The sequence below is a fragment of the Cyrtonyx montezumae genome, unplaced genomic scaffold (assembly GCF_038088225.1).
Source record: "Cyrtonyx montezumae isolate F1298 unplaced genomic scaffold, pur_monq_1.0 scaffold_10, whole genome shotgun sequence".
NCBI classification, from domain to species: domain Eukaryota; kingdom Metazoa; phylum Chordata; class Aves; order Galliformes; family Odontophoridae; genus Cyrtonyx; species Cyrtonyx montezumae.
In genome coordinates this window covers 32,929,217-32,956,958 of record NW_027071826.1, presented here as the reverse complement: position 1 = coordinate 32,956,958, position 27,742 = coordinate 32,929,217, and the positions used below count along the sequence as shown (strand labels likewise).

Below are 27,742 nucleotides of genomic sequence, written 5' to 3'. Positions count from 1 at the left end.
CCAGCTTGGACACAAACCAGGACATTTAATGATGTTTATTATAACAAATGGCAACTGCAAGTGAGCTCTGCAGCAAAACATCACATAATGCTCAGCCTCAGAGAGCAGGTACAGGACGATACACTGTACTCCCTGTTTCAGTTTACATTACCTGGCTTTTACCAGACACACTGCACACCTACTTTCAGGGAACCTCTGACTTATTCATCTCTTAAAACTCCTTAAAAGACAAGCACAAACACACACACACACAGATGGTGTGCACCCTTATCAAATCAAGAAAAATCTCAGTGGAGTTTAGAGTCTGACCTTCCTCTCTGTGGCTTCTCTCTGGCTTCTGCTGAAATACATGACACACAGTTGTACCTGGTTAGTCCTGGTTGTGTTTTTTCCCCACCTTCTACAAGGAAGAGGTAAGTTAAGTTAATCAGCAAGATAACCAGCTTCATTTTGTCCAAACGCTGGTGGTCTTAACACAACACTTGCTTTCTGACAAACCTGTACTAATGGTGCACTCCTAGACAAAAGGGAAAAAAATTCCTCTGTTAAAGGAAAAGAGAAATTGCCCTGAGACATCTAACGAGCAGGCAATTTTCTGCTGACCCCCAGCAGTCCTGAGCGCAAACTCCAGCTGAAGGAGCTGCCTGCTGAGCGAAAGGGAATATGATCTATCCACGTGAGCTGCCCTCCACAAAAATGATTCCTTTCATACCAGCTCTCCAGAGGGTGGCACTGCTTTTCTTCACTACATTTCTTGTCTGTTCTTCCATCTGTAGTTTACTTGCTGGAGTATTTCCTGTCTGATAAAACTCAAACTCAAGGCAAGAAAGATTATAAAAAACAAAGAATAGCAGCTACATACCATTTGTGTTCACATACTATAAAAAAAGTCAAAAATACTGCCATCTGCCCTCAGTAAAAAATATATTCAGATATTTTCTTCCTTATTTCTATTAAAAACCCCAAGAAATAAAAAGTTCTGTTTCCATCAAGAGGTGGAAGAAAACTTTGTCATCTACATCCTTTAAGAATAATGTTACGCACGTTCCGGTGTATATATATTTAATATGTTTTCACTTCTAAAATGAGTCTTAAAAACATTAAAATCAAATCTTTGAAATTGAGCTCACAGTGAAAAATAAATACAGGCTCATCTCCACGCAGTACAGGTTTACCCCTTCCCTCCCCTGGCAAGAAATCACAGTAAGTTCAGAGATGAGCCAGGCCCCAGGAAGCAATCCCCCTGCTCACAGAGCAAGCTGGCCACTCGCCTTGGCTCCTGGTTTGACCACAGTCTGCTGCTGTACAAATACAAAAGTGTTAACGAGTCTAAAGAACAGCTGCTCTGAGCCATGATCAAGGTGCTTAAAGAACTTCTGACTTGGAGATCTATTTGCTGATGTGAATCCTTCAGCAGTCACCAGTGCAACACATCCATGAACAAAGACCAGTGCTGCACCAGTGCACAGAGACCTCCCATATGCAGCACTGTCCCAGCACGGACCTCACAATGCACTCAGAAACTGTAAAAATTCGATTCATGAGCAACTTCTATCCTTTAAGAGTCCATCTCCACTAACTTTGTGCTGTCACAGTACCTAGAGATTGTCTGGTCAGGTCACAGGGGTTACTCCTGGGCTCTTCTACACGATGTTCCAATAGAAATGAACTGGAAACGCTGCCCAGAGCTTTTAAAAAATCCTACAACAGACACAAACCAGAGAACATTTATTAACAAATATCCGTCTCCAACATGCATGCATCATCATCCCTGAAATAGGAGCTACTTCGCAGCACAGCCTCAGGCCCTTCCCTGCATTTTGCCCTTCTGGAACACTCTGCCTCCTCTCCCATCCTGGATGTGGGAGGCAGAGGTCTGAAGGTGAGCTGTCAGCTGGGCCCTTTCCCAGCTGCTCACTCTCAGCCAGGGCACTGCAAACGCACACAAAACAGTGTAGAAGATTGTAACTGAGCTGTCTCCAACTCAGGTTCTTGGCAATGATTCTGCTGCATGGGATAATCTGGGATTCACTCAGGTGCAGATCTGAGCACTAGTCACAGTAACAAGTTATTGATAAACATTCCCCTTGCTGTATTAAGCAGGAAATACAGACAGGGCACTGCTAAGGTCCACCTCTACAGGAAACCGAACTAAGGGATTTCCTACTCCGTAGCTTTACTTTTTGCTCCACTCACTGCTCACACACACCTAATTACTTACTGAGGGCCAAGGGAGTTCTTCAAGGCTACGCAAGCAACTCTCTATTTCTCTGGTTTGCATTAGATTACATTCCACAAGCCCATGAAGGACGAAATGAAACAAATCCCACTGCAGAGAAGAAAAAAAGATTATCAACAACTCAAAAATAAGTGCATTTTGTGTTTGCTTCCTTATCCCAATGCAGTTCAAGATTTGCCTTCTTGGATCAGAACTGAATAAACAAAGTTAGCTCTGAATAAGGTTACGGTAGAATACAATGTATGAACTAAAGTAAACTAAAAATTTCTAGCGCTCAGTTCTAAAATGCTCTGAGTATTTAATTCCTGTGTGTCCCAAACAGTTTGAAAAACATTCACTTCCTTCCCAAATAAGCTGGTTTAAGCCTCCAACTAAGCAGGGCAATTTTCAGCTTGCTAGTTGGGGATCTTGCAAGGTAACACCCACGTGTATGCAAAAATGAAAGCTGAAAGACGACACAGAGGTGACCAATTGTGGAGTCATGAGTGTTCAGTCCTAATTATCTCCCAGACCCGAGTGGCCGTTTCACCACTTCTTCCCAAATTAAGCCGTGCTTCCCAACAGCCCCAAGGCAAACACTGGACACTGACATTTATGCAGCCCTCTTTCCCTCTGCCTCTGTGAATGAAGCCTGATGCTGCCAGCCTTGAACCCACGAGCAATCAGTTCACACTGCAAGTTAAAGAGCTCCTACACGAATATATCAGAATAGAGCAGGTCACTGGCAGCTCCTCAGAGGTGAATAAACCCTACCTCTTGCTGCTTCACTTCTGCAAGATAACCGATGTTCTTCCTGCTGAACATCAGCTGCACAGGAACAGGTGCCCCAAAGTCCTCCTTCCAGACAGAAAGCAGCAGTTTCAGAAGGTCATAAGTGGGATTATTCTTCGCTCGGAGCCTCTCGGAGCTCTTCTCTGGGGGTTTGATCCCAAGCCTGAGAGGAACACGACCTGAAACTGTAAGAAAAGGAAGAAAGATGAACTTCTGCACCTGCACATTTTCTTTCTACAGCCATCAGCACATCCTGCATGGCTGATAACTAAGCAATCACTGAAGAAAAAACACTTGAGGGCAAGCCACTGAACCTAAGGGGAGTAGAGTCTGAAACATGCAAAAATGCGAGCTCTGAAAATATACTGAGAGTGTTACATGGGAATATATTTATACTTCTCTGAGATAAAGGAGTTAGTTGGCATACAGTCTGTGGTGACTGAACAGAAATTGAAACAGCCTAACATTTAACAGATGGGGAACTAGGTGTTACTCCAAAGAAAAGAGAGTAACAGAGCAAAACACCATTTAAATCTAGAAAGGATTAAACAGCCGTATGCAGCTTTGACTGTAGGCAGAGTTTACACAAGTGAAAGTAAAGACCTACAGTATTTAACTGCAGCTAAGCATACACAGAAGGGACAGTACCAGGTCTTCCTTGGTCCTGTCTAATGGAAAGGGGCAGATCTGCATTGCTGTCCTCCAGAATGACATTTCACAATAGTCAGACATGGATTGAAAAGTGACGTGTGTAAAAACTCCTTGAGAAGCTTCTAAAAATGGGGTGCCCAAGAAGAAAACATCTGCACGTGGACAACAAGCTCACGCTGAGAAAAACACAGCCCTTAACAGGTGAGAGCAATGGGGGGAAAAAATAAGACTGAAAACGCTTACAGGACTCACAATACATGGCAAACATGTTACTCTCATTCTTTCAAAAAAGAGCCATGAAAATACTAATTAAGGGAATGACTTTCACTTCTAGGAGGAAAAAAAGGCAATTTTCAGGAGGAGAAACACTGAAAAATATAGCATATTTAAATAAAGGTGTAAATACAGGAGAATTACTGAAGATGTGAATAAAGGCACCAGATACGAAGGACAGTTAGGAACCTTCACAGAAAGTATAAGAAAAAAAGAACCATCTACATTTGACAGAAAAAAAGCCTACAGACTCAATGGCACCAAGAGAACCAAAGATTAATGATCTCTAAATAGCAAAATCTGAGATGCCAAGGATTCAAGAGAACGTTAATCACACATTTGAGCCTTAAGCAGCTTTTCATGACTGACTTACCCAGCAAAGAAGCCAACTCAACCGTGCACTTTGCCAGCTGCTGTTCTGATGTGGGACACATGAACTGGAAAACACAGAGAGTTGCATCTTTGTCCCCATACTGCAAACTGGACTAGACAGGACTTCACAAGGGATAAAAATATCAGAGGAGAAAACCATCAGAGAATAGCACGGAGTTTACAGCAAGAAGCACAGAGCTGTAATCAGGAGACCACTGAAAAGCGGAAGACAAGATCCTGAAAGGATAAAGAGGTCCACAAAGACAACTTGTAAGTAACACACACATCTAGAGTCTAACAAATGCAATGCAGCTGTGTCAACTTTCCAAATTTGAACTTAGTTTAATGTTCTCTGTCTGAGCTCAACTGTGTGACAAGGCAAACAGACATGAGGATGGCTCAAAGTAGTCCAGCGCTTTCATTGTTACTGCTTTTGGTGCTTTGTAGCTTTTACCTTTCTGCACCTAAGTGTCTGACTCAGTCTTCCCAGCAAGCACTCCAGCCAGCCAGGGTCAATCACTTCACCTTCATCCCGTGGGCCCACAGCAATGCAGAGCACATCCTTGATGAAAAAGACAACAGTGATTCAGCTGCTAATATTCTGCACTTCCCATGAACAGACCTTTGGCCCTATGACAGAGGAGTAGTGCTTTTCAAACACAGAGGTGAAGAATAACAAGGGAATGAGGGAAAGACAGCAAGCCAAGAAGCATGTACCTTTATCTCATTGATTATTTGAGAGGGAAATGGCGCACGGTGCGGACAGCCCGGAGAGCAGTCCCTTCTCAACTCCAGAGCATCCTCATTGGGCAAGGGAAGTCCTGGGACTTTCAGCATTCTGTTGAAGGTTGCCTTCACTTCTCTTTTAATCAGTGCTACAAAGGAAGAAAAGGAAATATAACCCCACCTACTTCAGCTTTTCTCTCCAGAGAGGTAGAAAACCTGTTTCCAAATGCTACCCATATTTGCCTCCCATTCTGAGAGCCATTGCAAGTGAGGAAAGGACTTCACGCTCTCAAACCCTCCTGACCCTGAGCTCCCACTATATTAATGGCCAGAGACACAAGTGAGGAGCTGCCCGTTACTACCAGGAACCCCTGGGAACCCATCTCATTTTCCATCAAAAGCATTTCAGTAGCTGTAATGAACAAAGCAGCTAAGCCAGGAAGCACTGCCAAAGGAGAAAGCTGAATCAGCATGACCATCCCAGTTCAACCACCGTGCCCAACAAAGACATATGTTTTGTACCAAAATAAATTTTGACCAGCATCCAAAACACTAATCTCCTGCTACTGCAAATGGTGCTGGATAGTCTTCCCCAAATTCCTGGCACCATCTCCTCAAACAGTGGATTTTGAGAGATTTTGAAGAGCTGCTAGAGCACTATTACAGATTAAAAAGGCTACACAGTTTCCTTTAGCCTGCTGAAAACAGACAGAGTCAAGGGTGCGTTTCAGAAGCTCTCTTCATGTGTGGTGCGTAACGTGGCTTGACAGCAGCTTCCTGTATCCCACATATGAAGTGCTATGACAATCTCAGCCTGGACGATGTTTTCAGTAACATTCACTCTTACCACCCTGAAAGCCATACAAGGGCCAAGACTGAAAAGTCTCTGAAGATTCATGGAGCTAGAAATCACTCCTCTTACTCCTTAACAAGTTGGGGACAGAGCAACTGCATGCTTCCCACAAAAGGAAAAGGGAGCACACTGCCTGCCTGCTCTGCTCCACCCTTACACCTAAGTACTTCGTGACACCAGAATAAGCTTCCACCCCTTTGATCCCAGAAGAAGAGTATAAGTACAGGTTAGAAGTTCAGAGTGAGGAAGCTCACCTGCAATGTTGGCAGAAAGCCAGCCGCAGGCCTTCTCGGTAGCCAGCTCCACTGCAATGTCTTCTGCACTACTCAAAACCTTCACATGGAGGAGGGGATAGGAGGCTTACTACCACAACAGTAACAGTCAGCAAAAAATCAGAAAAAAACTCGAGGGATATGGCTTAATTTGGGCATGCAGCATTTAAATAGAGCATCACCACCTCTAGACAAGATGTTAACACTGAACAACAAAACAAACCCCATCGACCCCATATAAAGATTATCAACTATTTGTGAAGTTGATTTTAAAGATCAGAAGCGTTATCCTTGCAAGGTACACGTCATTTACCCGCCACTCTAGTCACAGCAGTTAGCTATTGGCTAGAGATCACTTTAGTGAGGTATCCAGGGACAGCCAGAAAGGGGTGACTCTCCTTAGCTATCAGGCTCTACATCAGTGCATAAGTAGATGCCATTGTCCTAAACAATTCCTGGGTAAGTGAGGCAGCAACAGAAAAAAAAAAAAAGGTACAATCCAGACTCAGACTTGTTATAGGCCTTGACTCCCAGTGAAAATACATACTGCTGCAGATGTCTCTTCTGGCAATAATACCCTTACTGCCTCAGGACCTTTCTTTTTGCAAAATCTGCAAGAAAACAACATGTCTCTGTATTAGAAAAAGTTCCTGGACAACAGGCAGATGTTCATTAATGTAGGAACTTTCACACACCCTCCTACAGTCAAAATTAGCTGGAAGTCTGCAGAGAAATAAGCCAAGCCAAAAGGACTAGATAAAGAAAGAATTACAAGCTCCAAAGCTGCAACACTCAGTTTTCCAAAGAAGGGAAATACAACCATGGCAGTAAATGCCAGTTTGGAACTGGATGCAGGGGGACAAACAGCTCCTTTCTTCTTCCCTACAAACATGGTGTTAACTGGCTGGAGGCACAGCACACAGTCACCCTAAGAGGAGCAGAGGTCAGGGCCTATATCATTACCAGAACCTGAGCAAGACAGGCCAAGTCAGATTAGAATTACAGATTCCACAATAAGATGGGAAGGCACAGGTTTAAGTAACTTTCCCTCCTTACTCTCTGCCTTTGGTAAGTGCCTGGGTTCCTTCTTCATACAGATGAGCGCACACCTCTTCAAGCAGCTTGTCATGATTGGCATCCTCCTCCTTCACTTTGTCTTGCAACATGACTTCAGCCCTTTGAACCAGCTCTGCTACCAGTGTTGCTCTGTAAAAATACAAAACAAGAATTTCCCTCATTTCAGGACAGCCCTCTCTCTCAGGCAGAAACACAACTAGCTGCTCTGATAAACAGTATTAATCACACCATTTCTCTGTCCTGACATCTCTACTTGCTGCTTTCTTCCTCACCCAAAAGAATAGTAGTAAGACTCCAGAGTCAAAAGCTTTTGAGTTTTAATAGCAATAAATGGTTACAAGGTAATTTTTCTGGCACCAATACTTCTACACTCCCAACGGTTGCGGTCAGGAATGCAAAGATGTCAATAGCAGCACAGTACAAACAGCGCTCCTCGTGGATTGATACTGCTTAATGTCTTCAAGTTGGACAGCTGGAGAGAGTAAATCCTCAGCGAGTTTATGAAGGGCAATCTAGGAGCCAGGGCTGCCCCTCACAAGGACCCTGACAAGGTGAAGAAATGGTCTGATAGTGGGTAGTGATCTGTACTGGGTGTAAGGGCTGAGGTTTATCAGCTAGGGAACAGCTCTGCAGAAAAGGATCTAGCATTCCCAGCAGACAGGCTGAACAAACCAGCACTGTACCAAAGAAGAGTGGCCTCTCACTGGCCTCAGGGTAGCCAGCAAGTCAAGGGGAAATTACAGCTCCCCTCATCACTGTGAGGCTGCACCTGAGACTGCTAACACAGCTGGGATGCTGGAGCACATGATGTACAAAGAAAGACTGGGGGAGCCAGGCTCATTTAGCCTACAGAAGGTGAAGTGGGAGGAAAGGGTCATGGAGAATGCAGAACAAGACTTCCAGGAAGCATACAGTAAAAGAATTACAGGCAAGATGAATAAGCTGCAACAAGGGAAATTCTGATCGAAAATAAGGAAACATTTTTCAGAAAGATTCATAAAATTATGCATTGAAACGGGGTGCTACGAGGCTGCTGAATGTCCACTCTGGAGGCTTTCACAATTCAACTGGACAAGGTGCCGAGCAACCCAACCTAATCCTATAAGTGGCCCTGCTTTGAGTGCAAAGCTGGACCCGATGACCCCATCCTCCAGCTCTTCCCAGCCTACATTTTTCTATAATTGGCAAGAATGCTCTGAAACAGACAATCTCAAAATGCTACTCCATGTTCACATCCCAAGTGCCCCACAGTCATGTAATCCTTCTCTTCACATTCCTTCACAAATCCCCCCCAGGAAGAAAATCTGATGTCACTGGACATAACATCATAGCCTAATACTTGGTGTTCTGCTTTGCAGCATACTCTGAGGGAAGTTTTCTTTCCCCCATTTCTCCTCCTCCGTACACACCACTTTAAAGGATCATCTATTTGCCTCATCAGTACTACGTTATTTCTTATGTCATGGAACAGAACGCCAGCACTTACTTGATGTGCTTAACACAGTTGGATCCCACTCTCTCTGCCACAAACTCAACTGTTCTCCGCAGGGAGGGAGGCTGGTTGTGGAAGAAAGCCTGTTCCAGCTCCATCTGTTCAAAACAAAAGCACTATGATTGATTAGAGCACTCCACTCAGCTCCTTCGCTCCTCATAACAGGAGCGGACAGAACTACCACACCTAATAGTGCTAAAAGGCACACCACTGGCCTGCACTTGAGCGTTCTGCTCCAGCAATATTTGGTGCCTCTATAAAATACCCATTCCTTATTTCCTCCTATTATTCCTAACCACTTAACTCAAAGTTCATTATCACTGGTTATGCTATAAAAGCAGATGATCAGTAAAAAGAATGGGAAAGCTCTGACAGCACCTGCTAATGGTTAAGGCACCACAAATGGCTTGCTTTTGGAAACAAAGAATCCTCTTTTAATGTCTGGTAATTAGTTCTGTATGCACTCACACTCTACAGAAAGCGTGGCTACAACCTAACTAAAAGCAGCTGATGCCAACATTTTGTGTGGCATCAAGTTATTCCAAGAATACTTTAAGAATACTTAATATTCGCTAGGTTTCAACATCCACGTGGTTTCCCAGCCACATGATTTAACCAGAATAACAAAGAGTAAAGATACCTGACTGTGAAACACAGCATTCCTTGCTGCCTAGGTCCATACTTCTCTTTCCTTAATATTGGGATACCACTGTTTTCCAGTCATGCAGGGCACTCCTCCTACTCTGCTTCCATTTGTGACTCCTAAGATTTCATTACCTGCAGTTTCCGCTGTGTAATGGCAGTCTTGGGCGCCAAGGACTCTGCAGCTGTCGGAGTGATTTTCCTTATAAAGCCACCATTTTTCACTCCACTACCAGCCACAAAAGAGGCAAGCAGTTTCCGCAGCTCTCCTGTGCAGAGAGACATGCAAAAGCAGTCATCATCTCCATAAGCAAGGGGACAAATCAAAAACTCAGAGAGAGAAATTCACACTATCAGACTTGGTTCTTTCAGATTCTTTCAGCTTCCATGAAAGTCAGAGTTTCAGAATAGCAGAAGCAGGGAGGCATTCCATCTATCTAACTGGCAGGGCAAAGTAAAGCAGACTTCAAAGGTAAAACAGGATGCCAGAAAGTTCCCTGGCATGTAAAGGCATGTTCAGAAGGAACAGAAGAAGCCATTTTTATGAAACCCTTTTAGCACAGTAAGTAGAAACTGTAACAAAAATCACATGGTCACCACAACAAAAAAGAAGAAAAAAACCAAGACAAGCAAGATTACAACAGAAATCCAATGGGGTTGGGAGAAAACCACAGGGGAAAAGCTCAAAGAGCTCTTCAACCTCTAGAAGCTTTCACAATGCAGGAACACCAGGGTTATCACACAATTTTCCTTGCAGCCAAGTCCCAAGAAGCAAAGGGCCATCCCACCATCTGGCATTCTGTTCTCTACGCATCATATTTCATCAATAGAAATCAAATTGCAGGAAAAAGATGTCTCAGACAACAACCTGATAAAGCAGCAGGGCTCAAAATGATTCTTCCCCTCTACCTAACAACAGAAACACACTCAAAGTCCAATATACTTCTCACAGCACAAATGCCTACACCTAGGATGCAAAAGTTGTATACTTACTCCTCATTGTGTTTCTCTTCAGTTTGTGAAGGACAAGCTCCACTTCTCCTCTGCGTTCAAGCTCTGTACAACTGACCTGACTGTGTAGCCTCCCTCCCCTAGAGTCATCAAATAACTATTTTCAGACGCAGGTGTTTCCAATACAGATTTTTAATCAAGGTTCACTTACACACAGCTGAGATCTAAAGCTGTGAGGAGGGTAAGAAAGACAATCCAAGGACTCGCAGGACTAAAGAATGCTAGGACAAATAAAATAAATAAAATACTCACCAAGAAAGGGGCAGCAGGTATAAAGTAACTGTTGATCCACCAAGGGCACAGAGTCCTGGTGAGAGAATGGATGGAAAACTGAAGCAACACAGCAAGAAAGAAATCCTATGCACATGGTCACACGTAGGTTTCAAAACTGCCATTCCATGAAAACAACAGAAAAACTAGAGTCCAAATCCAAAGTAAAATTACGGACTTTGCAGTCCAAGTGTATCTCAATCATTTCTTCTGATCACTGACCCAGCTAGATCTTGATGGTTAGAAAACAAGGACTGTTGCCACAGCTGCTGCTTGTAAAAGAGAAACCTAATCACAGAGTAACATCTGCTACACATTAAGCCTGCACAGGTGTCTTCACCCAGACTTGCTTGAACACCACACTGTGGAGTAATGCCACCCCAGTATCACACAGTTCTGACAGAGGCACTGGAGGAAAAGCAACTTCCAATCCCATCAGCACGGGCAGCGTGCATCTGCAAAATCATCAGCTATCTCTGCCACTAAAGAGATGATACAAAACAGAGGTTTCTAATTTGAACAAGGTGTCCAAATGTCTTCAGAAACACACTGCTGATTTTTCACAGAACACCATCTGTTCTGCATGTTTGGCAGTCACCTAAAACATCACTCATGCTCACCCACTTCCCTGCTTGCTCAAATTATTTTCAGTTTACTCATCCTTTATCATGCAACTGGTAAAGAGGTGACACCAAAGATAGTAATCTTGCCTTGACAGACCTATTGTACTATTTCTGTTGAGTTCACCGTTAGCAGTGGTTACCCATGGTAAGAGCTGCAATTTCATTAGCTAACCTTGCACTGGGATAACTAGAAAAGTGCATATGATCCTCCCATGTAACTTGGCATCTATTCTGCGAGTCATTACTGCAGCTGAGATGACCGCTGCATGACAAAGCCCCACAGTTCTGAACACATACAGTCGACAATCCAGAATGCAATGCAAACTGGCAACTGGGACAAATTAGAGATCGACACTGGCATAAATATTCTCACTCAATGCAGCTGCACTGGAACCAAGTTCTCAATGAAATCTTAAACTCCTGAAGCCAGAGTAGGTCCATCCTCATCCATAGACTCACACGGCCTGCTACTACACTAACTCACCAAAGCCTGAGCAGATGTCACAGTATCCATCACCAATCCCTCCTGCCTGACATCCGTGGCAAAAAACAATTCTTCAGGAACCGATGGAACCTGAAACAGAAACCCCAGTTGGAGCAGCCCAAATAGCAGTCAACTTACACCAGTTCTGAGAGAAGACAGTAGTCTTATAGCCATAAAAAAGAAAAAAGATAAGGATTCTCTCTGCCATAAGGAGACTTTTCCCCATAAAAATAAAGATTTAATTTAGCCACTGTATGCATGCCACCTTTCTTACCCTCCCCTAATGTATCTTTAACCCTTCCTGCAAGTTCCTGCTAACAAATCATCTACCTACAACTGAATGTACAAAAGAATTTTAAAAGTTAATGCCATCCTTTGATCCAACAAAAAAGTCCTCATTAATTCAAGGATGCCAGCTAGCACCCCACGTTTGTGCCCCAAGTTCTAACAGGACTGCCAACATGCTCACAAGGATATAGATTTAAGGACCAAGCCTGCTTCATCAGCAATTAGAATTCACATTGGGAAAAAAAGTTACTTTACACAGTTTGACTACAGGACAACAACTCTCTGTTGGAATACAGAGGATTGACTGAATCTCAAAGTAGCATAAAAAGAACCTAGTAATTTCAAGCGTTTTGATTCATTTCAAGTTTCTATTGGGTCCTGTGTTCTGCCTTTTCTTCAGGGAAAATCTGTGTGCACACAAAAGACTACCTGAAAAAGCCAACCCAGAACTGCAAGGATCAGCAGCTTGTTCAGGAAGCTCATCTCTTTATCTTCAGAAAGGACCATTAGCCTGCCATGCACAAAAAGCAACAAGAGGCAGCGTTACATTTTATTACTGTAATTCTCTTTAAGGAAAAATGTTCCAAGCCACTAAGTTTCTGATTATACTATCTGTAATCACATACACATTCCCTACTCGTTTGCCTACAGAATGGAGAACCAATCCTACTCTTTTGTTCATACACATTTGAATAATATGCTGTTTAACACTGGAGAAGCCAGTGTTAAGCAAGCCTGTAGAATGTGCTTCAAATTCTCCTCATGTACATTACAAAGAAAACGAGAGCATTATTTAGGCACTGGAAACCCTGCAGATCTGAGTTTTAAATTCAAGGTATAAATTTGCAGCTGCAGGTGTAGAATGGGTGAGTGAGGATTTAAAGAATGTTGTTTACATAATGAACACACAAATATTGCACATTTAGGATGTCTTCCTTTTGCAGCTCATGATTTGAACATAAAAAAGTACCTTTATAAAAAACTCTAGCACCAGCATGTATTCTCAAACAAAACCATTCACAGAAGAGTTTTTTTGAACTGATTTATTTTCCCAGGCTCTTACCTGTATATCTGAAGCAAAAGACAAAATACCTTCCTGTAGTAATCAAGGAAAGGAGCAATATGATCCACGAGAGAAAGAAACTCCACAATCCAAGGAATAGTGAGGACAGAACGTTGATTCTGAACAGATTGTCTCAGAAGCTTCAATATGTCCAGTACAGGCAAAGTCTTAACGAACAAGAAAAGTTAAAGCAGCAGCTTGAAGTTAACCTTTGATAAAGAAAAATCCTTCTCTACATCACGACATTTCTTTCTAAGACTTAATCTTCTGCACACCAGCAGAGATAGAAACCGTGCAATGACAGCAAGCAACAGGCCTCGCTGGGACTTTCAAATACAAGGCTGTAACACTAAAAGCGTGACTGTGTGCAGGCGGAGCCAAGGTTTAACCCCTGCCCTCTTGCATTCATTACATCACACTGTTAGGAGGTGGGTGAGAAACACCCAAATCATTTCTGGTAGGTGGATTTTATACTATACAGACAAGCTTTACCTAGACTTGTCAGAGTTCTGATACAGCAGCTCCAGACTAGCAGAAATAACGCAGTGCCTGGTACCTCACCACTAGTGCATGACTCCCTTTCTCTCTGTTATATAAACTTTCCTTTTCCTCTGTTTCCAGCTTCAGAATATGTGATGGGGCACAAAATAGAGTACTGCTTCTCAGCAATCATTTCCTTGTTTTGAACAGGCATAAATATTTGTAATACCCTTCTTGGATTAGGGATTCTGCCTGTCAAGCAACAGACCACATTAGATTCAAGTGTTTGGTTTCTTACTTGGTTCCTTAGTGCTACTGCAGTGTCTTGCAGGTCTCTCGTTGGCTGCTCCACAGTGCGATATGGCAAGAAAACAAGAAACCCCAGGAACTTGGCAAGGAGTCTCAAGCTTAACAGCACCACACTGAAACGCTTCTTTTCATCCTGAAATGAATAAAAGCAAGCTGGGGAAACGTCACCCTGAGCTGGCAAAGCCACTACCCACACTAAACTTCTACTCCCTTCATGTAGAAAGGGCCACATAGCTTCATTAATGCTTTCCATAAACCTTTCCAAAATACTTGTCAGGCACGTTCTAAATTGGCTCTGCCTCTACTGCCTCTCTTCCAGTGAGAAGAAATTAATTTGAGAGATGACCAGAACAAGAAGCTGCTCAGTCATACATTCATATGAACAACTTTGGAGACAACAAGAACTGACCTTATGTTGCCTCCTTTGCACCACTTCTGCTCTGTAGGTTTTCGTGAATCTTTGGCTGCTACTTTGCTAAGAGTCTAAAAGCTATGACACCTGTGATAAGTATGGGTGAGTAAAGGGACATCTGAACAGGCTGGACCACAAATTCATTCTGAGTCATTCTACGTGGAATAGCAACAAGAGAGGAGACATTGGAACTGAATGCAACAACCAAACTCAGCTTCAATGATGAAACAGATCGAACACAAGGTACTAATAATCTAAAAAGAGGAGATCACTTTTCAAACTAGCACATCTTATCTCTTACGGCAGTTCTATGAGGCACGTGAGTAAATGGGCAGGTGCTTGGACATCATACGAATTAAGGAGTTATGACAAAACCAAAGAAAGAAACCCTTATCCCATAAATTCACTAGCAGAAACTTAGAACAACTCGCAATCAAAACAGTTCTTTCGGTGCAGGGTTAGTTCAGGGAAATTCCAGCCAGATGTATCTGCAAGGTACAGTCTTACCTGTTCATCCATATCTGCTTCCCCATCACTGTGCTCATGCTCCACCAGAGTAAGGCCGTCAAGCTCAAGTATCTTCAGGCACAGGCTATCCACCAGGTGCTGATTGAACTGGTAACTTCAGCAAAAGATGGTGATGAGTCAGATTGGGCTGCAAATAGCAGTAAAACCTCAACTAACACACCACAACATTTCAAGCTGGTCTCTCAAGTTGTATCAAGCATGAGACAACAACCAAAGCAATTGACAGAAAACAAACCAAGTGATAAAACTAACGCTGGCTGACCCCCTTTTCCACTCTTATCTTGAGCCTTTCAAAGCACTGCTTAGCAAGACCAAGCAAAGGGATAATAATGTGGATCTGTCCAAGCAGGAAGCTGCGAAGTAAATGAACTTAAATTCAAATCTGCTATATGTGGCAACTCACCTGTCCTCTGGACTGGGAAAAACTCATTCAAGAAAACCATGAAACTGGCTTCAGACTCTAACTCCTTGGCTGCATATGCTACTGCACAACAAATGTTTGGACAGCCTGGCGCCCCTGCTATACACCTCTGCACTTCTTGGCACTGGGAAATGCAGGTGGCTTGTGACAAGATGCTATCCTTCAGTGATTACCATCCAGCCTAATGTAGCACAGAAATGCAGTTCATGACCCAAACACAACCTATCTATTAATGTTAAGGACATTAAGCGTGTTGTTATGCAGCCTTAAAATACTCCTGATGTGCTCTACCTAGGTTACACTATGCCCCAAGGCCCCTGAACACCCCCTGCTATGACAGGGACACTGTTACCCACACCCCCCAAGCTATGCCATGGAAAAAGTAACCAGCCAACCTTCCTGCACTGAGGATGAAGTCCCTGAAGAACTGCTGGCATCCTGGGAATGAAGGGGGTGGGCAAGGTCCCCTGATGCTCTGAGGAACAACAAATCTTTCCTGCAACCTCTTCAGACGGCTCAGATTATCAGGACCCAGCATATTAAGGACATCCTGGTCAGGGGTGTCTCCCCAGCTCACACCACCACCAATAGGACCTTTACACATCTTCAAGAAAAAAAGAAAAAAAAAAAAAAACAAGAAGTACAAAGCTCATAACTAAACACTGTTTCATTTCATCTCTTACCCTATGCATTCTTCCTTCCTCGTGAGATTTTGTTTTAAAAATAATTCAAACATGGTCCTGAGAAAAAACCCTAACTCATGTCAAAACACACTACCCACCTTGGCCATAAATAGCCTATAGATTCTGAGAGATGGATTACATACAGCTAACTCAGGCACACCTAGCAGCCAACATCTGCATGTATGGAGGAACACCCATCACTTGCGCAGTCTTTATGAACGACACCTGACAGCACACACTTCAAATTCAGACTGGACATGAGGAACTTTCAATATTCCAATAGCTCACATCTCTCATGTAATGTGAGTGGGTTCTTCTGTGCCTATTCTGCTGTCCAAAAGGAACCTACCAATAAGCCAGCCACTTAGAGAGAATACAGTGAAAATTTACACTCCAGACAGGAGAAACCTTTCCTTTTTCATTCCTTCAGCTACAGTGAAATCAAACGATGCTTGAAACTAATCGAAAGAACATCTGTAAACTACAACAGCAGTACTACACCCAAAAGATCCTGCTGGGCTGCTACAAAGAAGAACCTGAGACTCTGCAGGCAGCACAGCAACGCTGCTAAGGAATGGCATTCTGCATTTCATACACATCAAAATGTACTGTTAACGTTTCTAAAAATTCCTTGTTCTAAAATTAGAATGTCAAGGTTAAATAACCATGAAGAATAAATTCTTACAACTCCTGATGTGCTTGGTGTGCCTTACAACTGGGTAAGGATCAGTAACTCATCACTGATCTGTATTTCCAGAAAATGCAGGAAATTCTCTTCCTGAAGACTGGACTCTCCCAAAAAAGAAAAAGTTTCAAAAAGAAAGTCCCAAATTTGCAAGACAGCTTGCTTTTTCAGGCTGAGGAAAGATCAAATTGCTTTTGAAGCATATCTTCATGAAAAAAAAAAATAAAAAATGAACAACTGAGCGACTTACCTGGATGAGCTGCTTTTGAAAGAGCCTGGCAAAATGGCTGTGGTTGCAGGTTGCAGACAGGTGAGCCATCATGGCCCTGCAAAGAAAGACCTCACAAAATGCTGACTAGATCTTTGTGGTACAAAAAAAAAGTGTTTTAATGTCAAATTATATCAAAATCACAAACTAGCAGCTTTTAAGAAAGTGATCTTTAGTTTTCAAAGGACACTGAAAAAAGGAGCCTCTCGGTAAGCAGGCTGCACAAGCCCCACCTGCTGATCATGGAAACAAAAATTCTCCCTGGATTCTCCCTTAGTGTCTGCAGAGCAAATACAGCTATAGAGACAAAAGGACTCTCTTTTATTCCTGCAATAATACTTTTATTTAGGAAGAAAAAGTACTTGTTCATCTCCTATTTCCCTCTGTGCAGTAAGCTGAGAGCTCACAGAGATGTAATAAGAAAATGGCAAAAAGCAGCAGTTCTGATGCCCAAAGGAGATGAACACCCCTCAGTTAAATCTCAGCACTGCTCTGCTCTGTGTAACTTCAGCAGGGTGGAGGTTAAGATTAACACAGAAACTTGCAAGGCAACTGCTTTCAAAAACGTAATGGTTTCTATTTCTATTGTACTTTGTTTAAACAGTAAATCACAAAACCATTTGCCATCTATATGAAAAGACAAACTAGTCTCGTTTTCAGAGCCAAGGCACCAGAACCCACGGCGACAATTAGAAGAGATAAAAGTTTCTGTACATATAACACATATATGCTTAAAATCAGTGGGGTTTTGGAAACACAAACTATGAACAAAAATGCATTCAGACCACAACACACTGGTTGTGAGAGTAACTCCTTCTGTGACTGGGAACAGGGCAAGAGTTACATCAAGACTAATCACATTAGGCCACTGACACTTATGCCTTGTTTCTTTAAGAGGACAGTTGGAAAATTTTAAATACAGAAGCAACTTTGTACAGACACTATCTGCCAAGAACCACAGACCCCCATAGCTCAGACCAGTTAGGATGCTGAGTCTGGTATACTGCACCAGTAATTTAGCTACACTAAAGCACTAGACATTTCAATTCTAGATGGAGTTACAGAAGATTCCTACCTGATCTTGTTGCCCAGAACTCTTTCAAAGTCCCAGCCAGGTTTTTCATGATTATCCTCCCATTCACGCAGCAGTTCATAAAAGATATCCCTGTACACCAAGATATTTACAGATGTGAATTCCTACTCTTCAAAATTTGAAGTAGCAACAACTAAGCATTCAATTGCTCCTCAGCTACCCAGTGAGACTCTAGCTTAAATAATTCGAGCCTCTACACACTATGATTCTTATGCAGAACTCAGAAATGTTAGCAGTACTTCAGCATAGTTCCATTTTCCATGTCTTTAACAGGAAGCACTTAAGCTTGTTATGCCCAAGCTCAGACAGAATGATCAAAACAGCCATTTACCAGACATAGTAAAGAATGAGAAGCAGGAAAGAATAAGTCACATGAAATAATACCCATAAGGAGAAAAAAGGGACCAAGACAATTCTCCCCTCATTCCATTGCTGCAAGCATGGAGGGAGGTGGCAGGAAGAATACAAGCATACCAGATACACATACAGAAGCAATCCACAGAGTGCCATACTGTACTGGCTTTTACCAGAAGCCTCAATAACTGCTGAAGAATTAAACTGTTCTTCTCTAAAGACATTAAACATTTAGTCAGTGTGGACTTTTTTAATCAGAGTGAAAATCTACAGTATGCAGCATAAATGAGACATTCTTGACATCTTTTGTTCACAGCTATGAGCAGTTAATATCTTGTGAGCCATACGGTAACAGCAGAAGAATTTTACCTTTGTTTCTTAAATATGTGAAATGCTCTGTCACTGGGAAAGTTAGAGCGATTGTCAGTTTCTGGCTGGAAAGAAACAGATTGCACAGAGCACGGCAGCAGCAGAGACACCTGTTGAAAACATAAGAGCAACAATTAGGCTAATGCAAGTGAATTTATCCAACAACCTGACATCCAAAATAAGCAGTGGAGAGATGATGGGGAAAACATGTATCACTAGTTGAGTTGTTCAGACTCCAGTCATTTCCCAGTTGCTAAGTGCTGGTAAACAGCAACGGCTGCAAATCTGACATTACACCGCAGAGGCAGAATCACTCATTCTGAATGCAAGCTTCTCATTAACTTATTTTTTATTGTAATCAACAGACTGCAATTAGTATTCATACAGTGTGGAAAGAATGAACTGCAAACAGCCAAGGTATATCTTCAACACAGAGCTCCTGAGAGTGCAGGAGGACAGGAGCTGGCAATTCCTGTATTCTCTCTCCTATTCAAAAACTACACACCCTCAAGTAACAAAAATCCTTATCTATAACTTTAGCTAAACTGATCAGTTTCAGAAAGTCTCAGAAAGTGCATCCTTTGGCAGATGCAACTGGATGGATGAAACTAAACAGAAAATAAATGCATTCCTGAAGCATCAAGCTTCAGTTCCCTGACTCAAATGATCCGATCAAGAAACCCATTTTTTTCAGAATACAAGCTTTGTTTGCCTCAAACAAGTCTGTAGCTATGAAACAAATTAACTTCTCTCCAACTACATTATGATATTGCAACTAGCTGGCCATTTTTCTGGGATTAAGGTTGATTAGCTACAACTCTCAAAAGCAAAACTTGGCTCTGTTGAAGTAAGCAGCTAAGGTCAACAGCATCAGGGCAGCCAGCAGTGACTCACAGCTAACAGTCATGGGAGAATGCAATTCACTCACTCGAGGAGAAAGAAAACACACACACACACACACACAAAAGAAAAACTTTCAGACACTTCCCAAAGAAGACATGACAAAGAGACTCACGGTAGAAGGAATGAGAGTTAGCATTAAAGCCAACATAAATAAAACATCATCACCACAAAGGTATGAAGACCAGTTGAGGTCTGCCCATATTTACCTTGGCTGTGCTGCTTTCATATGCCTGCTTGAGCCTCTCATGCAGGGTGGGAGAAAAAGACGCAACCCGCTCATTTTCAGCCAAGAACTTCAACGTCCCCTTTTCTAAATGGGAAATAACTCTGCCAAGACAACATCCATAAAGCCCACAGACATACAGACACAAATGACAACATGATCAGGCCCAAAGAAATGTTTATGCCTTTCTTAAGAAGCCACCAAGTAAAGAGTTCTAAGCCCCAGTTACCCAGGATCAAATCTCACTGACATCCGTAGGGCCTGTTACTGTTACTGCATTCATCTCATGACTGCCCCATTTTCTGCAAAATCACACTGAAGGCCAGCACAAGGAAAACTCACAGTCATCCAAAATTAAGCCACATTTAAATGTGTTTTGAGGGAAAGTTAATATCTCCATACCTGGAGTCAGTAAAGCTCTAAGATCCAAGCACACTTGCTTCATCTCATATACAAGCATAGGAAAAGAGAAACACCTCAACTCACTCGTATTGATAATCCAAGACTTGAACAGCAAAATAGACACAATTATGCACACTTCGGAAGTGCTGTCTCTCTGATGCATCTAATGGGGAAAAAAGAAACACGTGACAACAGCACCTACCACAATTTATAAGCTAAATTAGCTAATCAACAATTAGCTCTGGAGGAAAGTAGGAACAAAGAATTAAGTCATCTTCTAAACCAGATTCCAACTTCCAGAAGTTCCTATTCCTTGGCACCTGAACAGCTAAGTCCCCTTCCTTCTAATACTAACAGCAACTAAATTGTTTGATGCTGCATGCAAAAAAATGGATTCCTTCTTGGCTTTCTGGCCAACAGTAGGCAGAGTCATAAAACAAGTAAACCAACTGCAAGCAGTGATCAGCTGCTGTTGCTGATTGTTTTGTGCTCCTAAATTCAGCTCCAAGAAACAGTGAGAAGCAAAACAAAGGTTACACAAATACAATTTTCTGAAGGTAAGTTTAATCTTAAAGCCACTCTCTGCTTTTCATACCTATATCAAACTACGGACTGTATGAAGAGTAAGTATGAATTTGCAAAATAATCAAACTCAACAATTCTTTATCTATACTAACTGCCCTTACATGCCCACATCTTGACCCAACCTTTAATTTAAGAAACACACAGCAAGTCGCTAACACTTTTGAGTTGCAAGAACCAACAGATACTAACATGATAGTCCTTCCCTCTGAAGGTCTGTTTTAGCAAGATGCTGTAGGTACTCACACACAACAGCAGAAAAGTAGATTCAAACATGATCTAGCAACTTGGATCTATCACGTTGAAGAAATACTTCCCATACACACATGACCTTTGTCAGCAACTCAGATGAGTCCCACTGTGTTTTATGGCACCAAATACTAACTGTTCAGGTGAAGGGCAACTTATCTACATGACGTTATCATTCATGGAAGAACATTCTTTTCAGACTGTTATTCTTTTCATCAGTTCTACAGCTTACCTTTACTTCCTTCATTGACTTCAAGGTCACTCTCTTCTTCCTCTGAAGCAGAAGTTCCTTTAGATGTTAAGAGTTGTAGAACAAAAAAAAGCTCCAGGAAAATGTTTGGTACCAGGTTTTCTGGAAGAGAAGAAATGTGATACTAAAGATAAATATTGTGTTTTAACCTGTTTTAATGAATGAAGGTAAAAAGACAGATAACTGTTGTATGGTAAAGTGTGTAAAGAACTCCCTTTCCACTCACAGTCACAGCATACATCAACATGGGATGATGTGCTAGGGAAGGGCCTGGTTGCTCACATTCACCTCATCAGATAGGACCAGGCAACTGCAGCCTCCTACAGGTCAGAGTATTACATCACATTCATATACTTCCCTGAACTTTTATGTAATATCTATTTTAATAACTGGGTTGACATAGCTTATTCTTTTAGGTGTTATTTATACACAGCAACTTTGATTTGTTATCTGCCTTCCCCTAGCAGTGTATGTACAAGCTCAAAGCTCACAGAAGGGTCAGTCTCACATCTCAGTCTTCACCTGCTATACATGATGAGTAGAGTTGTGCCAGACACTCCAACTGTTTCTTGCAGGAAACCTTAGCAGGATCTGCGCAGGTCACCAGATGGCTTTCAGCAGGAAGGCTAGCACTGCGAGTGTAAGTGGGCTTAGTAGGAGTCCCAGGATCAGGAGATATCCCTGCAGGAGAAGATGCCTGGTGCAGCAACTTGCATCTGAAATTCAAGAGCAGCAACATACTTCATGTCTTAAGTGATGCGCAGCAACCATGTGACCAGAAAAGAGCCTTTTCTCTGCCATCACAGTGTGAAGGAAGTCCTACAATAACTAACCACATCATTTACAATGTCTAAACCAGCTTCTAGCATGACAGTGCTAAAGAATGGCATTCAAATTCCTACTCTGATGATGCAGCCTGGCATCAGACAGCTTACATTACTGTTTTTTCTCATCTAAACTGGTAATTTACTAAAAATACTGAACCTGTCTAAAAAAAGTTAATGTATGTGTAATTTCTGACAGCTTAACACTGCAATGTCTGTGAAAATAAAGTTTAGCTCTAGACTCCCAGCTATATTACAAGTTAATGATGTCTGAGAAGAACCAGTGTAAGAACGTGGAAAGGCAATGCAACAACTGATGAAATCCTGTATTGGCAAACTGAGCAATAGAAGGGTCAAACTACTTATTTAAATTGCTAGATACTAAATCAATAACGATTACTCAGTTAAATACATAGGCATTGCTTAAAAAAAGCCCAAGGTCACACAAAATGCAAGGGCATATGTAAGACACATGAGAAGCAAGAGAAAAGCCATTAACAGCAATATCACACGGCCACTTAACATCCCAACAAGATATCCATAACATGAACATCACATCCACTTATGTCCAAACTGTCTCAAAAGTAAAATCTTTAAAAGTCACTCAAAAGGCTAAGGGGAAGACACAAACATTTTTCACCATAACCAACAACTTTTTTTTGCTGCCCTAACCTTGAACTGCAGCAATGAAAATCAAATGAGTGCCAAAATGGAAGCAGAAGGGTTATTTACTAACATCTGCCTTGCAATGAACACAAGCACTTGATCAATTACAGCTGAAGAAAACTATTTCATGTTAAGCACTTCCTAAACGTGCCACAGTAAGCCTCTGAAAACAGGCTCAGTTTCATTTCTGTCTCAGTGTTCTCATCTACCTCAATACAAATTTCTGCCTTTGCCATTGCTCAGAGAAACTCAGTTGGCTGGAGACTGTCTCAGCTTTGCAGTTCACTTCCCACTGCTACTGAGGACACAGCAGCAGCTCCTAGCCCCAAGCACTAACCTTTGTTGAAAGCATGATGGCTCAGATGAGATCACCTCGTGGGTCCGATCCAGCCCACGTACTGCTATTTCACCTACTTTAGTTTATATGAATTACAGGAACACTACAAGTGGAATTCAGATGGGAATACACACTTCACAGAAGTGCACAAAGGTAGGTTTGAATCCTGACCAGTTCTGGTACAGGCCCTGTACAAATGGTAATTCAGGAGAACCTGGTGGCTCTGCTCCAGCCTATCCTGGTCCCACTGGAGGGAACTGCAAGGCCTGCCAGGGAAAGAATTCCACTCACATTCCAAGAAGTTCCCCAAGAAAAAAAAGCTACTAGCAGTCATGTCAGCAATTACATATTACCACGTTTTGCTTTTTTTTTCTAGAGCTCCTACCATCACAGACTAACAGTAATATCATCTTACAGACAGTGGAAAGTCACTCAGTACCTCAACAGCATCTATTCTGGATGCTCTTCCGGTCATTTCCACTCTCCTATCAATACCATCTTCAGACAAAGGAATTAAAAATCAATACAAGCCCTTCAACACCCTGTTCAGACTGTACCGTTCTTTCTTCAGCATCTCCCTCTCCTCTTGAAGGCTGCTGCTTATCACAGAAGTCAGGTTCCCCTCCTGTGCAGTGGTAAAGGCCTCAAGGTTTGACCCAGCTGGAAATCGAGCAGCTGGAGACTGGCTGACAGGCGTCGAAGTGAAGCACATCTTTGGCTTTGAAAGAGGACGTTCAGCACTCACAGGAGTTGGGTTGATTCGCCTTGACGGCTTGCTTTTGCTGAAAGAGCAAGAAGGGATTTCGCTGAAATCACCAGAACAACAGAAGAAATAAATCACCAAAACAACAGAAGAAATTAAGTCTCAAGACTGATATGCAGTAAACTCATCCTGAAGAACCTGATGCTAAAATAAAACAGGTATCAAGTCAGAACTGTGAATTTCTAAACTTTATCTGCAGGTACTGTTAGTACGCAAGGAGCTACGGATAGCAAAATACAGCCCGCTGCCCCTTGCTGCCAACATGTGTAATTATCAACCATCATGGCACAGAACAGTGACACAGGCTGCCCAGCAGCTCCTCCAAACAATTCTGGTTTAAAAAGACAGGAGATGAATTATTTTAGCATGAAAACAATTCATAGTTTCTAACACAAACACAAATGAACAAGCTACCACTGTATAGCAGTAATGTTATCCTCAGTAATGTTAAAGTTTAGGGGAATCCATTCCTCCTCAAAGTTTAGGGGAATCCATTCTTCCTGCATAAGCTACCTAGACTGGACCTTCAGGAAGAGGCATCTCCCATACACAGAGACTATCAAATTTCAGCTGGAATTTTGCTTGTCCAACTACTGTCACTTTCAGATGCCCATGCCTGGCTTACAGTGCAAACAGGCTGACATGAAAGCATTACACTTGGTAATAAAAGTTGTGAAGAGTGAAAAAATCAAAGAAAGTAGTGAGGCAACCACAAGACAAACAGTTGCCCGAAAGCAAAGGCAGTGTCACCAGGGACAGTAGAGCCTCCTGAAGACAAAAGTGAATATGAGAATTAGCTAGCTAATTTGTCCATAACCACATGACACAAATGAAGCTGGACACTAATGCCTGTTACCAGAATTCAAAGAACATCGATCCTAAAACTTTTTTTCCTTTCATCAATTAAGCTGAAGAGCCTTCCAGGGCAGCACTTGATTGGTAATTGCTATTGTGTTAAACAAGAAACACGAAGAGCTGAGATAATGCTGACTTGTTAGAACATGGAAGGACAAAGACGTGTCCAGCTTTACAGCAGCTACCCTGCACACCAGCAAGCTGAAGGTACAACACAAGTGCGAGGCTGAAGGGGAACCAAGATGAGCACACAGGGTGGGAAACTGACTGCCTGTGACAGCAATATTCCCCTTCATGGCAACGGTCACAAGGCTGTCCTGGCCAAGGAGAACAAGAAGCCAGCCCCCAGATGTTGTTTGTTACAGCATCTTTTGCGTCCGGACATGCACAACAGAACGAGCTAGCCATGGAACAGCAACCTGCAGCACAATCCACATGGGACAGCAAGGTAGACTCGCTCTTACTTTGTCCAGCCAGACGCAGCACCCATGGGTGGAAACTCCTCTAGGTTGTTAAGATTTAGCTGGCCAGGAGGGGATCTAGCCGTAACAAGAGGCACTTCACTCCGCTTCCTTCTCCCTCCGCTCCACGATGTGTTTTCATTCTTTCCATCTTCCTCTTCGGCCAGGGAACGCCCCAGGTCCCGAGCGACCTGCCGGCCAGAGGCACTGACAGAGCTGCTGCCCTTCCTCCTGCCCCGCCTTGCTGGCAGGGCCTCTGGTGCAGGAGTGAGGAAGCTCCCCAGGTTGGCCTTCTGAGCTGAGCGCTTCTCACTGTGGGTGAGCACGGGGCTGTACCCAAAGCTCGGGCTGCTGCCGGACACCACGCTGGGGAAGTCACTGCAAGGGCTGGAGAGGTTCGACCCAGAAAAGGAAGAGGAGCCAGTGGATGCAGCAGCAGGAGAAAAGCTGGTGTCTGTGGTGCAGGAGGTCACCGAAGTCCTTTGGGAAAAGAGCTGCACTCGGCTGCTAGTCGCGTGGCCTGCTCTCCTTTCTGCTCCTGTCCTTTGGTTCCTGTGGGCTTTGGAATTGGGAGTTTTAGCAGGAGTGGAGGGTCCATTAGTCAGAATCTGGCTGGTTTGCTCCCTTAAAAAATTCAGCAGAAAAGGCACAAAGTCTTTCTGAAGTGAACTGAGAGATAACAGCTTGTCATGGACGTGGTTCTCCTTTGAGAAAAGAGAACAAAGCATTAGTGTAAAGATGCTCCCTCGTTCCTTCTTTTCACTTGTCTAGGCTCGTTTAGTATTGCAATACACAATAAAAAAAACATGATTTGTCAAAGCAGGCCATTGGAATTTGAGTGACTTTGCACAAGTTACAAGACTGAAAGCTAGTTTCCACATATTCATTTTGGCAGGAGACTCCCAATGGAGTTACTCACTTTGGCCTCCAGCTGGGAACCAGCAGAGCTGTCCCCTGGAAATAGCAATGACACTTACTGGAGCTGTGGTCAGAGAGAGCTTGGAGCAACCGGCACCTCCACATCCAGTGTTTCAAAGTAGGGCTAATTCTAACACAAAAAACTAAAGCCTACAACTTTTCCATTCCCTGCTTATCCACAAATGCCACCTGCATCCACAGAGGGGTGCTGTGAGAACAAGTGTTTAAGTATTTTGAGTCCTGTGGCGCAAAAAATCAGATCACTGCAATTAAATATTCCCGCTTGCTTGAGGCCCCCCAGAGAGCTAACAGAGGCTGCACAACTTCAACACGCATGGCATTTATCAGTAATAGACCAAACAAAACAAACAAACAAACAAAATCTCTCATACAACACGTTACAAACCTAAACAGGAAGCGATCTTACCAGGGTAACATTAGACAAAAAGATTTTATGCTCCATGCATAGCTTATGCACTAGGAAAAGTGTGTTTTGTTCCTACCATGATACACATTCCAGTTTCCTCTCAATGGTACCCTGCGCCACTTCAACAACAGCAGAAGCAGTGTTAACAGGCAACAACTTACTCCTTAGAATAACTGCACGCATATTCTGCTTCATTACTGTTCACATTTCCACCTTAAGAAAGAAGAGTAAACACTATTTTGGAAGTAGTCTCCCCAAACGAAGGCAGTGAGAGCAGTCTGACTCCTGCCATCCTTGACACCAGTGCTGAAATTCTTCCTTGAAAGTGTGACAGCTCAGCAGCTCCCTAACAGGCACAGCCTCAGTATGGGGCGGACTCGGCATGCTGACACTCTATGCATTTCAGGGTCAACACACAAAACCATCTGGGTGCCAGCAGATTCGGCTTCTTATCAGCTTCAGTGTGGAGCAGCCCCACGAAAGCCAGGGCAAAAAGTACTCTACCATTCCTTGTTTGCTTATAGCCTTCACTGCAGTCGGTGCCTCCAACCACAGGTTAAGTGCAGGACACCTGAAATGCTGCTCCCACTTTCCCACACAAGTTTGGGGTGACAGCAGTAAGCCCTGATAATAATTAAAGATATCCTAAGGAGCTCGGGCTTAAAACGCTTCATATTTACATCTTCTTTTCCGTGCTATCACTTCAGTATAAGCGTTCCTGGTGCACCCACGTTTTACCAAGGCTGCTACAACCACAGGCACGCCAACGCTCGGCCCGGGGTGCGTTACGAAGCCCGGCGGCCCCGCGTCGCCGGACTTCCCCAGCCGGCACGCGGTTGTGGGGCACGGAGCTCCGGGCCGCGCTCGCCGCCATTCCGCCGCCGCCTCGCCCCGGGGCCCGGCGGACGGTTAGCGGTCCCTCAGCCCCGGCCCCGCCTCCCTGCGGTCCGCTCGGCGGAGCTCGGCTCCCCCCGCCCGCCGGCGGGCACTAACTTTCCCGCTCAGCCCGCGGTGGGACGCGTTACCCGCCCCGGCCGCGCGTTACCTCAGCCGGGCGCCGCAGCCACCGCAGCACGGCGCCGACCGCCACCTCCTCGCGCAGCAGCAGCTCCAAAACAGCCGCCATTCCCGGGCTCCGCCGCCGCCGCCGAGCAGGCGCACAACCCGCGGCGG

General features: G+C 43.4%; 1 protein-coding gene across 1 annotated transcript; it reads right to left on the bottom strand.

Moving 5' to 3' along the window:
• Nucleotides 1-687: 687 nt before the first annotated feature.
• On the bottom strand, nt 688-27,704 carry CDAN1 (codanin 1). Its single transcript, XM_065754762.1, has 28 exons — nt 27,615-27,704; nt 25,228-25,928; nt 23,703-23,927; nt 21,841-22,034; nt 21,301-21,420; nt 20,322-20,400; nt 19,819-19,939; nt 18,710-18,819; nt 17,969-18,058; nt 16,876-16,951; nt 15,653-15,861; nt 14,816-14,930; nt 13,886-14,029; nt 13,108-13,274; nt 12,474-12,555; nt 11,757-11,846; nt 10,632-10,686; nt 9,504-9,637; nt 8,721-8,824; nt 7,214-7,363; nt 6,705-6,768; nt 6,140-6,218; nt 5,024-5,181; nt 4,761-4,868; nt 4,308-4,371; nt 2,993-3,195; nt 2,222-2,329; nt 688-1,701 (listed from the first exon to the last, which is right to left on the bottom strand). Exons 1-28 carry the CDS (start codon nt 27,693-27,695, stop codon nt 1,576-1,578), a joined length of 3,957 nt encoding a protein of 1,318 aa, XP_065610834.1. The 5' UTR covers nt 27,696-27,704; the 3' UTR covers nt 688-1,575.
• Nucleotides 27,705-27,742: the final 38 nt, after the last annotated feature.

Excerpts from the sequence above, each read along its gene's own strand:
- CDAN1 (XM_065754762.1), bottom strand. The coding sequence starts at position 27,695 with ATGGCGGCTGTTTTGGAGCTGCTGCTGCGCGAGGAGGTGGCGGTCGGC. Across the intron at positions 18,059-18,709 it reads CACATATTTAAGAAACAAAG|GGATATCTTTTATGAACTGC; the intron begins GTAAAATTCTTC and ends CTTGGTGTACAG. Across the intron at positions 11,847-12,473 it reads TTCTGGGTTGGCTTTTTCAG|GTTCCATCGGTTCCTGAAGA; the intron begins GTAGTCTTTTGT and ends TTTCTGTTTCAG.